This window comes from the organism of the source record quoted next, unplaced genomic scaffold, assembly GCF_019419815.1.
Source record: "Pyrus x bretschneideri cultivar Hongxiangsu unplaced genomic scaffold, Pyrus_bretschneideri_v1 Contig30, whole genome shotgun sequence".
In the NCBI taxonomy this organism is placed as follows: Eukaryota; Viridiplantae; Streptophyta; class Magnoliopsida; order Rosales; family Rosaceae; genus Pyrus; species Pyrus x bretschneideri.
Window position 1 is genome coordinate 1,101,526 of NW_025999613.1, and position 13,783 is coordinate 1,115,308.

The 13,783-nt window shown below is 35.6% G+C and overlaps 1 protein-coding gene across 1 annotated transcript; it reads left to right on the forward strand.

Annotated features, from left to right (window-relative positions):
- The first annotated feature begins 1,948 nt into the window (after positions 1 to 1,948).
- Positions 1,949 to 4,745, forward strand: LOC125479929. The gene is made up of 4 exons (XM_048590093.1): positions 1,949 to 2,180; positions 2,289 to 2,525; positions 3,936 to 4,099; positions 4,638 to 4,745. The coding sequence occupies exons 1-4, from the start codon at positions 1,949 to 1,951 to the stop codon at positions 4,743 to 4,745; spliced, it is 741 nt and encodes a 246-aa protein (XP_048446050.1).
- Positions 4,746 to 13,783: the final 9,038 nt, after the last annotated feature.

Genomic DNA, 13,783 nt, shown 5'->3' on the forward strand with positions numbered 1-13,783 from the left:
CGTATAACCAGACTTACTGTATATACATTGTTAGATCCCATATTGCTCAGGGGAGTGGATCCTCTATGCCTTATAAGTACATGCCCACCTCCATATAGCACGATGCCTTTTGGGAGCTCACTGGCTTCAGGTTCCATCGAAACTCTGAAGTTAAGTGAGTTCGGGCGAGAGCATTCCCATGATGAGTGACCCACTAGGAAGTTCTCGTGTGAGTTCCCAAAAATAAAACCATGAGGGCGTGGTCGGGGCCCAAAACGGACAATATCATGCTACGGCGGAGTCGAGCCCTATGGTGGAGCCCAGGTCGAGATGTGACATACATGCTAAAACTGAGTTGGTTAGACTTAACATTATTGTCCGTGATAAGAAAAAATACTGCAGAAACTCCTCAATAAGCACTTGAACAATCTTCTCAGACATTACATTTCTCATTTGGCACAAACCATAATCTGAACAACCACAAAATTATACATGCCAAATGCAAGAATTCACACTCATTTCTCCAAATATATCAAGAGTTGCAGAAAGATCAAACCCAATAAACTTGCTAGATATCGGTGAAGCAGAGAAAGAACTGGACACCACCATACAAATTGCACAATCCAGCAATGACCAATATACTTGAATCCAAATATCCGAAATATCACAAACATGGATTATGAAACAATGAAGAATCTTGGAAGCAAATATCACAAACAAGCCATTATCAACTAGAAGAATCTCAACATATCAACTAAATGACTTCATACCCACAACAACAAAATAACTGATTTACAGAATAATGAAAGAATCATAATAAGAAATTCAGAAGAAGTGGCTGAAAAACTTAACCTTCACATGAAAATTCTGAGCTGGGCATTTCATTAAACATTTAGACTACACAAAAGTCTAAACTTTCTTCCACACCAGAGAGCAGAGCATAAATCTAATTCATAGACAATATCGAAGGGCGTGATTATATTCATCTCCCATCCTAATTTTGTCAACACCTCATGCGCCTTTTCAACAATAGATCCCGTCGCAAAGAAATAATCTTCGTCTTCGTGTTGTGACATCGGTAGGAACATCGTCCTCTCCGTCCATGCCTCCAACGATAGGCAGGCCACTGAAAGCAATCTAATTTCAGGCCTTTCTCACCCAAATGCTGCTGTTTTGTTGAGAGCCCCAGTTAGGAATGATCAAAGCTTTATCTCTCTGGAACCTGAATTCGATCTCTATGTGGATTAAGTTGTTGATGTTGTCGTCTGGGTTGCAATTTCTCTTGAAAAAGATGAACTCATATCAAATCGCCAAGCGATTCTCCTTCCTGAGAAGCAATTTGCAGAGATCAAACTGAGCAAGTAACTTAGGGTCTCTGAATCCAACAAGAAATTGGGCCAACCCTTCAAGAAACAGAGCCGCCTAGAACACGTTGGTGGCACCAAGGATCTCCACAAGAACGCTCCTTCTCAGCCGATTCGCATCCACAAAAACTGAGTAAGAAATTGATTTTGGTTCCTTCTTTGATTCGGGGATCAAACAGAAGAAGGAAACACCGAAGAACTTGACGGAAAATTCAAGAAATCTGAAGAGAAAATAAAACTAGAAGATGAAATCTAATAAAAAAGCGGAACCACAAGAATCCATGGCGTGAGGGCGTGAGCTTGGTGGCTCTAATACCATGTTAACTACATTGCAATATTTGGGAATTGAAGGGAAAATTAAGAAGAAAGGATTAACACAGAGATATTAGAGAGAGAGAGAGAGTTTAAAGAGAGAAAATAGGATTTGTATTAATTGATTGAATGAAGATTACCCACTCTGTTTTTGTAAGAGAAATCCTAACTACTCTAACCAAATACTAACTGTATTTCTAACTGTATTACTAACTTGCACCCTTAATACTTCCTACTTCCTAACTTTCCTGGGCAGCTTCCAACTTTTCCATTTTCTTTTGGGGTCTCCAACAATGTCCTCGTCCGGTCTCTACATCGTCAACGACTCATTCTACTGCCACTCCACCACCTCAGAAATGGCGGACCTGCAGTTCTTCTCCAAGAAGCCATTCTCTCCCTTCTCGGACATTGACCTCCTCCAACTCCAAGCAATCTCCAACCAACAAACCTATCAAAACGCAACTGACCAAAACTCTCCGTCTCTCATCTCTTCTTCTTCCCCAAGTTACCAGCTCGAAACATTAAGTCTGCACCAGAAAACCCAGTTGCACCAAATGGAATAAAACTGTCCAAATTTGCCAATTGGGTGGCCGAATTTTTGGCTTTTTGATGCTTTGGAGGTCAAAACTGAAGAATCTCATCAAGCTTTTGAGCTTCACAGCTATGGCGGCGCGGAGAATGCGGCAAAGTTTATGCAGATGAGCTACAGCAGCAACTGCTTTGATGGAAGTAATAACAAGCCTGGTTTTTACTTCCAACCAAGCTTTGATTCTCTCATGGAGTCCCCAAGTTTTCAGAACCAAGCTTCGAGCTTGAGCTCTCCGGAAAGCAGCTTTTTGGACGGTCAAATGAGAAGGGTTTCCAGCACTGGTGATTTACAAATCAGATTACTCTCCAGAATTTTAATTAATCTGCTCTGCGTTTGTTTTGATTTAATCCCTGTTTAATTAAAATCAAAACCCATGTCTTATTTTTTTGGTTTTTTCCAATTTTTTTGTAGAATTTTAGAACAAATCGTGCTCCTAGAGAGAGCTCGGTGATGGAAGAAGCATCTGCGAACTTCAAAACGGGGAGGTATAGTGCAGAAGAGTGGAAAGAGAGAATCTCAAAGTACAGAGCCGTAAGGCCACAGAGAAACTTCAACAAAACATTTAGGGGTTGTAGTCAATTTGGATTTCACAGGATTTTAAAAGATTTTTTTGAAGTGATAGATTTCAAAGGATCGTAGAATCCTTACAACTTTCTAATGGATTTTTAAGGATTCTTATGGATTTTGATTAAAGATTTGAAAGGATTTTTATGGACTTTGATTAAAGATTTGAATGAATTTTCGGAGACTCTTTTGCCATTTTAAAATTTATTTTAAATAAAAAAAGATTAAATTTGAAAGTGAATGAAGAAATGTGCCTAGTTCTCCCAAGTAACCCTTATCCTCCATGTCCATGGTCCTCCACAGCAGAAACCTTCCACCATAATCATTCATTCATGAAAGCGCTTTTGGCTTTTGACTTTTTCTAAAAAGTGATTCCTCTTATTCAAATGGATGCTGCGAAGGTAGGAAAAATGAAGGAATCCATCAGCAAATGCAAGAGAGAAGAATAGATGCTGCAAAGGTAAGAAAAATGAAGGAGACCATCAGCAAATGCAACTCAAACCCTTCAATTATCCACACCCCCTCTCTCGCCTTCTTCAAGTCCTATCTCTAAAGGTATGATCAACTTTGTTATCTTTGTATACGATTGTATACAGTGGTATATTGATTGCATATTGAGAGGATGGGGTGGGTGGCTGAGACGCCAGAAGGAAGGAATGATGAGTTTCTCGGAGAAAATAGAGATTGAGAAATAAAGCTCGAGTTGCAGTGTGGGGAGAGAGAAATAGAAAGTGTGGAGTTGAAAATAAATCCTAGGGGTGGAGGTAGGATTTTGTTATGCTTACCTTTCATTTTCAAATCCTACAAAATCTCTTATTGAAGGAAATCTTTCAAAATGTATTAATTTTTGAATACCTATAGATTTGCATGGTCTCTATAAAAATCCTTTAAAATCCTAGTTGACTACATCAAGATTCTAAAGTCTTTTAAAATCCTTTAATTGACTATCCCTGTATTTGAATGGACTCTTTTAAAATATTGTAAAATTCTAGTTGACTACACCAAGATTCTAAAATCTTTTAAAATTGTTTAAAATCATTCTAAATTAAGATAATTAAACATAATATTATTGCATATATACATTAACTTTTAGGTGTTAAATTAGATTAGTACTGTGTTTAAATCAGTGGGTTGTTGGTTACTCTATGTACATGACGAGTATGCATGTCGAAAAATACTAGCAGACAACCGACCCCGCACACGTGGCAGATTTGCACGCAACGGCGAGACCGGCGAGATTCTTAAAGCCGCATGTTCAAGTACCAGAGAAGAAGACGAAGATGAGCTCTGGGTAAAAATATTTTGTTTTCACATTTCAGTATTTGTTAAATTTCCTCGGTTAACTAGTACCAAGAAGTTTGAACAGCTAAATTTATTTTTTCTTTTAGCTATTAGACAATGACATGGTACTATCCATGTTGTGAGATTGAGAATTTAGACACGTTTGGTTCAAATGTATGGTATTCAGCAAATTTATTTGACAACGCAGGTCTGGCAATATAATATTACCTTGTGTATACTTGTTTAAGCTATATTATGACAACAGGCTAAAAGTTTGACCATATAAACTACTAAGGTAATTAATCATAAACTTACATGATAACATAATGTTGATTATTTAGCTTAAATTATAATTTGTGTGACTAAGAATTTGAACACATTGGTCATGTTACTCTTGCATGAATGTGTGATTTATGTTTATTGTTCACAGTCTACATGTCTAGTAAGAATATTACTCTGTATATACGATTTCGTCACTTTTTTGTATGTTAAATTATACAATTTAAGTTATTGCGATAACGTAGAGTTAATGAGGTTAATTTGTGCAGGTTGAAGGGTTCAATGTAGAAGAGGAAGAGATGAATGCAACAGTAGAAGGAGGAGGACAGTTTATGAACAATTTTGGAGCTACCCAGTTTCAGTACTATGGATTTTGAGTTTTGATAAGTTGAAAACAACAAAAGGATTTTTAGTAGGAGCTTTTCTAGAATATTTAGGTTCGGACCACAACATGACTAAAAAGCCTTTTTGTGTAAAAGCAAAAGAAGAATCAAAGAGTTTCTTTTGCTTTTCCTTCTTTTATTTAGTGAAATAAAACACGTTTTAAGCTTAACGTTGCAGTTGGGTAGTAGTAGGTTGTAGAATATTTCGGTTCGAATCATTTCAAACTCCTCTGTATATATGTGGTAATGAATAATATAATCTAATTGTTTCTGTCAATGTTATGGTAGTTTCCATTCACATGCATGCATATCGTTCTTGTAATCGCTTATTTTAGCTATACCACCTAAAACTCAATGTTGATCCTCATTTTGTGCCCTGTAATTCAAAAGTCATTATTTTACTCATTGAAACTTAAAATTCATTCAACTTTGACTTGTGAACTCTTTCTTCTCCCTGAAACCTATAAGTCGTTTCCTAAAACATATGTGAGACCCAACACCCAATAAGAATATGCCACATTTGTAATAAATTTGATTACAAATCTTCCTTATGCATTAGTATCCAACAATTAGAGAATATTAAGCTTAAAAGAAATTGAATAGATGAAAAAAAATAAAAAAGAATTGTTTAGCTTGGTGCACCCAAATCAAACCCATAAGAGAATAACAAATCTAAGGCAATGTGGGACGAGTTTTGAGTTTTATAAAGACGACTTTCAAGTTTCAAGGGGCAAAATGGAATCAAAATCGAGTTTCAAGAGGCAAAGTGAAATGAACTTTGAGTTCTAGGGAGTAAAGTGACGATTTCCGAGTTATAGGGACTAAAGTGAGATTAAAATTAAGTTCCAAGGGGCGTAGCTAAACATAAACCGTGTATATTTGTTCACTACTTTTTTTTTCTTTTATAAACGATATTATCCACACTATAGGGGGGGGGGGTGGGCTTAGCCTCACAATGGACTAGCGTTTGTTCACTACTTTTTAAGTGATAATGAGAAACACTATAGTGTTGATTATCATCATATGAGTATGATTTAATTTTTCTATGACAAAGATATCCAAATTTTAACTCATTCAACAATATGTGGCCACAGGTCACCACCATCTTCACTGTCCAAAAAGAAGAACTACAAGCTTTACGAGATTGGCGAATGAGGAAATTGCATTAGCAGAAACATGCTCCTTGAAAACCTATCTAAATTCTTAGCCCCTCTTTGTGGGAGATTGCCTTCTTGATGTAAATCAATTTGGATCCATTTTTAATTCAATTTAATACCCTTTTGATCATGGATTTCCGTATTATATAATATATGTTTGAATTTTAGATTCAAAGATAACTAATATTAATGTTGACCTTGAAAACCCCAGTTGACTGGTGGGAGTTGTTGAGAGGTTCCATATTGCCATTTTGAATATAAAGGTTGTGCTGAGATTTCAATGGTAGATGGTGGAGCATGGAGGTGTCGGGGGTTGATTTTTCTCGATTTTCATACTGTTTTAATTTTTCAAGCTATTAATTTTATTATTAGTTTAGTTTCTAACATTGTTCTAAAAATCTCTGCCTAGCACCGCCTAGATTAATGCCTAGACGTTTGAAAATTAAGAAATGACACCTAGACCTGCTGGCGCCCGCCTTAACCGCTTAGGCACCCGCCTAGCCTGCCTAGACTCACCTAGGCACCCGCCTAGGTCACGACTCACTTTGATAGAAAATAGATAACTTTAATTTTGCATTTTATTTTTTTCAATAAATTATAAGAGACTTGTTAAATACTTAAATGAACACATATTATATGTTTGTTCCCCATGTTTTCATTATGTTTCAATACTTCATAATATATATATATATATATATTCAAGTATAAGCAACCACTTATTTATACGAAATATAATAGATTTAATTAAATCTACCTAGTCCGCCTAGGTGCCTACCTAGGCGCTAGACCCCAGTCCACCGCTCGACTAGCGCCTAGCATTTTTTAGAACCTTGGTTTCCAAGTAAGTTAAAAAGTGGACTCATTGTTGCCACATGTACATTTAACGGAAAAATTATATGGGGCTTAATGGATGTAATATTTCCAATAGGTTGAGTGCTTGTTTGGAATGTTTAAAAAATTAAGACCAAATTTGGAATGACACTAAAAAATTGTGATGTTTTAGGTATTTAATCCTTTAATTATTGATATAATTTTTTGTACAAGTTTCCTTTTTTTTTTTTTTTGGAATCTCCATTTTTGTTTTTGTTTATTTATTTTTTCCTTCTAACATTATATTCAACACGAAAATATTTATTCAAACTTATGACATACATTGGAAACATTGTTCATTCTTCTATTGAACTCGACCACCATATCTATTTGCTTTTCAAAATCTTGAACTTTATAAGTCATGACCATCCTTCATCCTTTTTTTTTAGAATAACATAAAAATAAAAAAGACAGTGTAAAAAATATACTTATATAAAAAATAAAAAATTAAAACTATAAATTATTAAAATAATTTTTTTTTTATCAGAAATGTAGATTTTCTAATATTCTAATCAGAATGTTAACGTCCTTGACCAAAATATTGAACAGAAATTTGGGGCCAAAACAACCCCATAAATAAGCCACCTTATTTAAATATGTATGAAGCCACAGAGTATGCTGCTCGATTACCATATTGAGGGACAAACAAAAACTTCACAAATTTAGGTGTTAGATGTGTTCACATAACATCCATAAATAAGCCACCTTATTTAAATATGTATGAAGCCACAAAGTATGCTGCTCGATTACCTTCCTTCTCTCTTCTTGAGAGTCTTTCCCACCATCTGTGTGTGAGTGATTTCCCCACCGTCTAACGTCGTTGTCAACGGCCCTCGCTGTGGCGGGGGTCGGCGGAAAACTTTTCATTTCGCTGTCTGTTTCTTAGTTTTTCAGTTTTTCTCCCTAGTTATTCCTGATTCAACCCAAATGTCTCTACCCAAAGCCTGTCTTCCCCAACTACTTTCAATTTGATATGCAGTCTGATGTTAATGCAAATTTTTGCGATCTTTTGAGAGGGTGCATAGAGCTCTGGTGGACTCATCGGCTCCGGTGTTTACAACACCACCTCCTTCTCTTTGTCTGCCTTCAATGGCACTGTCTTTCGGGGTGTTCCCTCGGACTTCTTCCACTTTCTGGCTGAGATCGGGGCGATCGGGACGGCTTTCGTGGATGGGTTCTGCGGAGTTGCTCGATTGGATTTGGCGTTGGCTGGCGGATTGGTTCTGGGTTGATCAGGAAAACTTTGGAAGTGGTGGATGTTGGGGTCAAGAGACGTCTTTTGTTTTGTCTCTAGTGTTGTGCTCTTTTGTTGAGCTTTGTTGGGCTTGTTGGGAGGTCCCTTTGTGTGTCTGGTACTTTTTGTATGTGGGCCTCTCTTTGTAATCTAGTGTTTGAAATAAAATTGTCTCCTTTCTAAGGAAAGGTTTTCCAAAAAAAAAAAAAAAAAAAGCAAAAAAACAAAAACTTCACAAATTTAGGTGTAAGATATGTTCACATAACATCCACTAAGTGGGAAAGGCAAGGGAAGACAAGTGGAGAATATCGCTAGCATTCCTCATAATCATGTTGTCAAAAGAAATATCAAATGCACGCCTTCATTAAACACAATACAATAGCGAAAGAGTATTAAAACAATAGCTGTATAATAATGAAGGTTTTAAAAGGCACTAGTAGAGTGGCAGGTAAGGCCCTAGAATTTTTTTAATATTAATTATTATAAAGTATTAGAACATATTGAAAATATGGAGAACAAACATATAATGAATGTTCATCTAAGTATTTAACAAGTCTCTTACAATTTATCAAAAAAAAAATAAAAGGCCAAATGAAAGTTATCAATTTTCTGTCTAAGTGAAAATTGCGACCTATGTAAATGCCTAGATGGGTCTAGGCGGGCGCTAGGCATGTCTAGGTGTTCATTGTTAATTCAAATTCCTAGGAATTAATCAAAGACGAAGCCTAGACGAAACTAGACAGGAATTTTTAAAACTGTGGTAATAATTGAACATGATCGTCACTTCTAAATGACATATGTAATTACGGTGGACACATTTTTCTGAATCTTGTATGCCAAATGACCAAAAGTTTCTACTAGTGGCCCATAATTTCACCATTCATATATATATATATACATACATCACATGGCATAGATGCCCTAACCGTCGCCTTTATCCTCACAGTGAGATTTGTTTAAAACTGGCGAAGGGACAAGGAACCCAAATAACTTTACAACTCGTTTACTAATCCGTAATCAAAATAAGAAGCATTGAATTGATAATGAATTGAATTGGTAATTAGAATGTGGAGGAGTCAAAATTGAATTCCTGTCAAAGTTATTTACTATAATGTCCTGAAATTGGAGTTGAAATGATATAAGTTGTTTACCAGTTTACCTGAAATAAAATGTAAATTAATATGATTACTAAAATACCCTTAATCTAAATAATAGAAAAATTCATAACTTTTTAAGACAACTTCACACACACACACACACACATATATATAGTTTTACTAAAATCTTAACAATTCCCATATATTTATTTTTAATAAAACTTGAACCTTTTTTTCTTTATTTCTTAAAGAGTAAAAACCTAATTCAACAAGGAAAAGAAGTAAAAAACTAGAAAAAAAAAAAAAAAAAAAAAAAGGTTCAGGAACCTCTACGGTTCCACGACAACTCTCTCTACTCTCCCCGTCTGCATCCGTATATTGTCTTTGCGATCATCCTCAAGCGCCAACTCTTGCCCATCCTCACCTTGTCGGGTTCTATCGGCCTAAAGATCTCCTTTTGGTGGTAAATCATGAACTCGTTGCCAACGGCCATTCTCAGATTTCTCAACCATTTGTTAGCTGCTCAATGCTTTATGTTATGCTCTCTGTAAAAACATATGCAATCGAAATTCGATCTACAGTGGGTGTCACAAAGTTTTTCTTTTATCTATACTCATCTGCATCTCTCTTTCCCCATCCGAATTTGGATTTGTGGTGTCCCGAGGTTTGTTTGTAGAACTTTTAGGGTGGGCTGGTGATAGGTCTTGGCAGTCTGGGAGGTGGTGCGGTGGTCTGCATTGGTTAAGGGTGGGGATGGGTGTGTGCTTTGGGTGGTTGAATCGTGGGAGGCAGATGGGAGGGGCAGGGCAATTTCCATAGAGAAGTTTGATTTCGGATGTTGGCTTTCTCCCTGAATTCAATTACCACTTTCAAGTCAATATTTGGATTCTGGGGATATCAGGAACCTAATTACTGATTTTGGGTGGAGCACACTAATTTTTTCATTCCCAAAATTTGTTAAATGCCGGAATCACTTGGAGAGGAATTCAATTCCCTTTCTTCTACCTTTATTCTGGTTTGGTAAACACGCCAATAAAGGTGAACATTATTTTTTTTGTTGTCTTTCCCTTCATATTCCACTTTGATTCTACTTGCTTATCCAACAATTTAGAAGGAGTTTTGCTAAGTCATTGGCAGCCATAAAAACCAAGATACCGTTGAATAAGAGTCATCCTTCAACTCTACGAATACTTTTTACAGTCATGCTAAATATTATGAAATTATTCACTTTATCTTTAAATTATTAGAAAAATGAATGGCCTAACGGATCCACCCACAACTGTGGCTGGTTTGGTCAGTTCGACCTTAACCAGTCTAGCTAGTCAGCCATGGTTAGCCAATGTCTTACACTCGTCCAGGTTTCAAAAGAAGAAAAGAACGACAATGTTTACAAAAGAGGAGGGACATTATAGGGAAAACAGAAGTTTATCTTTATGATAGAAGTTGGTAACGTCCGAAAGATTTAGAGAGAAAAGTTTATAAGCGTATTTGATAATCATTTTTTCTTTAAATTTTTATGTTTTTATTTTTATAAATCTAATTTAGTGACCTATTTAAAAAAAGTGGACTATTAATTTCTATCTTAAATCATATTTCTTTAATTTGAAATTTTTTGTAGTTTGGTTATGATATAGGTATATGTTACAGTTGGATTAAATCTAAAAAACAGCTTAAGTTTTTGGACTTAGATCTTTCTCGGTTTTTTGTGTGTGTTAAGATTAGAGAGGAACAAAAAAGGAGCAAACGTGACTAGTTCCACATCAGAAAAAAAATCTAAATAATATAAATAATCTTGAGCATCTCCCTCCTAATTGTCTCCCCACCCTTAATATTTTAGTTTAAAAGCAAGGGACTAAGCAGCTGTTGGGGTCACCCTTTTGGATTAACATTGTGCATTATACATAGCTTCCTTCACTTCACTATAAGATAGTGGACTTCTCGTTCATGTGCGTTAGTTATACCTCAAGCAGCTGTTAAAAACTATACTTTCAATAATTTGGCCGCATATTTGCAAAATCGGTTTCTTTGGAACTTTTTATTTTTATCGAAAAAAAACTTAGGTTGATAATTTAATTCACAACTTGCCACTTGGTCCACGAAGGAAAAAGAAATCTACCTATATAAAGATATAGAGATATATATATATATATATATATATATATATATATATACATTCAGCTCATCGCGAACATGATATTGAGCACTATCACCTTAGAATTATGCAACTTTAAATTTGTGTTTATTCCTTAAACATAATCAAAGAAATAGATTCTTTTTCCCTTGAACCTTGCAGGCATAATACGCATACATTAATTCCAAAATTCATTATTATCTCTTTTTATATATATGATCTTCATATTAAATAATTTGATCGCGACACATGTAAAGCTACACATGCGTCAAGCTGCTGGTTGCTTGGTAGCTCGGTATGCCCACAGAGGGAACCTAATGTTTGCACCTGAGAGAACCCATTATCTATTCTAAAATTGAGGAGCAATTGACTGTTCATTCCGCTACAGTCAATTGTTTGCCTCTTGATTTCATCTTATTTACAATAAAACCATGAGATTTGGGCTGGGTTTGAAGGGTATTTATTTGAACTCAGAAGGGTAATTTTGTCCGGAGGGTTTAGGACAGATTATCCCTTCATTTCACCTTATTTGCAAGAAACCCATTATATGTGGACTAGGTTGGAAGGGCAATTTTGTCCTCTCGGTTTTGAGTGAATTCAGGGGTTGGCGTGTAGAGTTTCATTTGCTGTCCTTCAATGAGGGTTTCGGGGGATGGAAACTCTGACAGAGAGCGGAAGAAACAGAGAGAGAGAGAGAGAGAGAGAGATGCCGATGGGAAGAGAGCGCAGGGGAGAGGTATGGGTGATGGATTTCAAAAGTGGGAAAGTGGGTTTTGTCTTCTCGGTTTTGACTGAATTCGGGGGTTGGTTGTACAGTTTCATTTGCTATCCTTCAATGAGGGTTTTGGGGGGATGGAGACTTTGACAGAGAGAGAGAGAGAGAGAGAGAGAGAGAGAGAGAGAGATGGCGATGGAAAGAAAGCGAAGGGGAGAGGTATGGGTGATGGATTTCAGAAGTGGGAGAGTGGGGATGGTCAGAGAAAACCATACGGGTCGTCCGGATCTACTGCTGCATGCCTGGATTTCGAAAGATAAGTACTTTTTTAAAATTTTTTTTTTTTACTATCAGCTTAGATTGTCATCGTTTCTGCCTTTTTGTTGTGGATTATTTTCGATTTTTTTAGTGTGTTAGGTCAGATTTTGGGGGAATCATCAGAGATATTAATTTCCCTTATTTGTTTTCTTTTCTCTCATTTTGCACATTCATCTCTCTTTCTGCCTGTTTGTTCTTTGTCTTAAGGTCGGTTGTTTTATTTTGGGTTTTTTTGTGTGGCTTTTTTTTTTTTTTTTTTTTTTTTTTTTCCAGGTTATAGATCTGATGCTCTTTTGTATACCAATCTTGGTTTTGTTTTTCTTGGAAAATTGGTTTTATCTGATTGTGGATTCGTGGGTTTTAATTTCTATGGTTTGTTTCAGGTTGCAAAGTAGGAGGTTCTCACCTGAGGATTTAGTTTAAGGTACTATTATTATTATTTTTAGTTCTTATAATTTAATGTTTCGAACTGATATGATGATTTGGTTGTGAAATGTGGGATTTCTGTTCGGCTTTTGTTACGTATGTGATGTTTTTATTGCTAAGTAGAGATTCCATGTATTTTAGGTCTCTAGAAAACACCTCTTTAGTTTCACGGGAGGAACTAAATAACACATTGGTAGACTTGCGGATGCTTTTGGAAATACAAGAATTTTTTTTTAGGACTAAAGTTATATTGGTTTTGAAATGGTCTTGGAAGATGATTGTCTTATTATATAAACTACATATAGTTTGGATATGGTGAGAAAACTAATTAAACTGAATCTTGGTGATGATTTTGTTCTTCGGAAGTTGTTATGAAGCGATTCAATTTAGTTGCTATTTGTGTTTATGCTTCCAAGCTCGGTTTTTGAGAGGCTTTTGGTCACGAAATTATTTTTGTGTTTATGGTTCATGTATGATTAAAGTTTTTGTATAGTTTTATATTGGGTTGCGAATGTTTTTGGAAGTACAAGAATTTGTGCTTTTGTTGATGTGAAGAATTTGTGCGTGCTGAGCTTGATAATGAGTCGCCGATAAATAACAACCCTGAAATTTATCGGAGTTTAGAGTGTGTACATTGAACTCTTTAACTCAAACCCATAGAGATCTCTAAACTCCGCACCAAAATCCAGTGACCATGATATGGACACTTGGACACCTACATGTATGTAATTTATTGTAAATATGTTAGTCATTGTAAATGTGGTTATAAATAGATTTTCACATGTATGTAAATATGTTGGTCATTATAGTTTCTGGTATCATTTTGCTAAAATTGTTTTGGTCCCTCCTACTAAGCTCTGATTTCTGCTATTAATTGCTACTGAAATGTGACTTTTCCTATTAGTTTTTTACCCTTCATATTTATGCTGCTTTTTGATTCCATTCGAATTAAATAATGTAGTTAAACTTGATATGAATTCTCCCTGCAACAATATCCTCAAATTTTGCTATATCCTCAAATTTTTTTATGGTGTTTGTTGTATATTTTGATGCATTTTCTAATTTTTACAATGTTTTATAAACA

Excerpts from the sequence above, each read along its gene's own strand:
- LOC125479929 (XM_048590093.1), top strand. The coding sequence starts at position 1,949 with ATGTCCTCGTCCGGTCTCTACATCGTCAACGACTCATTCTACTGCCAC. Across the intron at positions 2,181-2,288 it reads TTACCAGCTCGAAACATTAA|AATCTCATCAAGCTTTTGAG; the intron begins GTCTGCACCAGA and ends TCAAAACTGAAG. Across the intron at positions 4,100-4,637 it reads AAGACGAAGATGAGCTCTGG|GTTGAAGGGTTCAATGTAGA; the intron begins GTAAAAATATTT and ends TAATTTGTGCAG.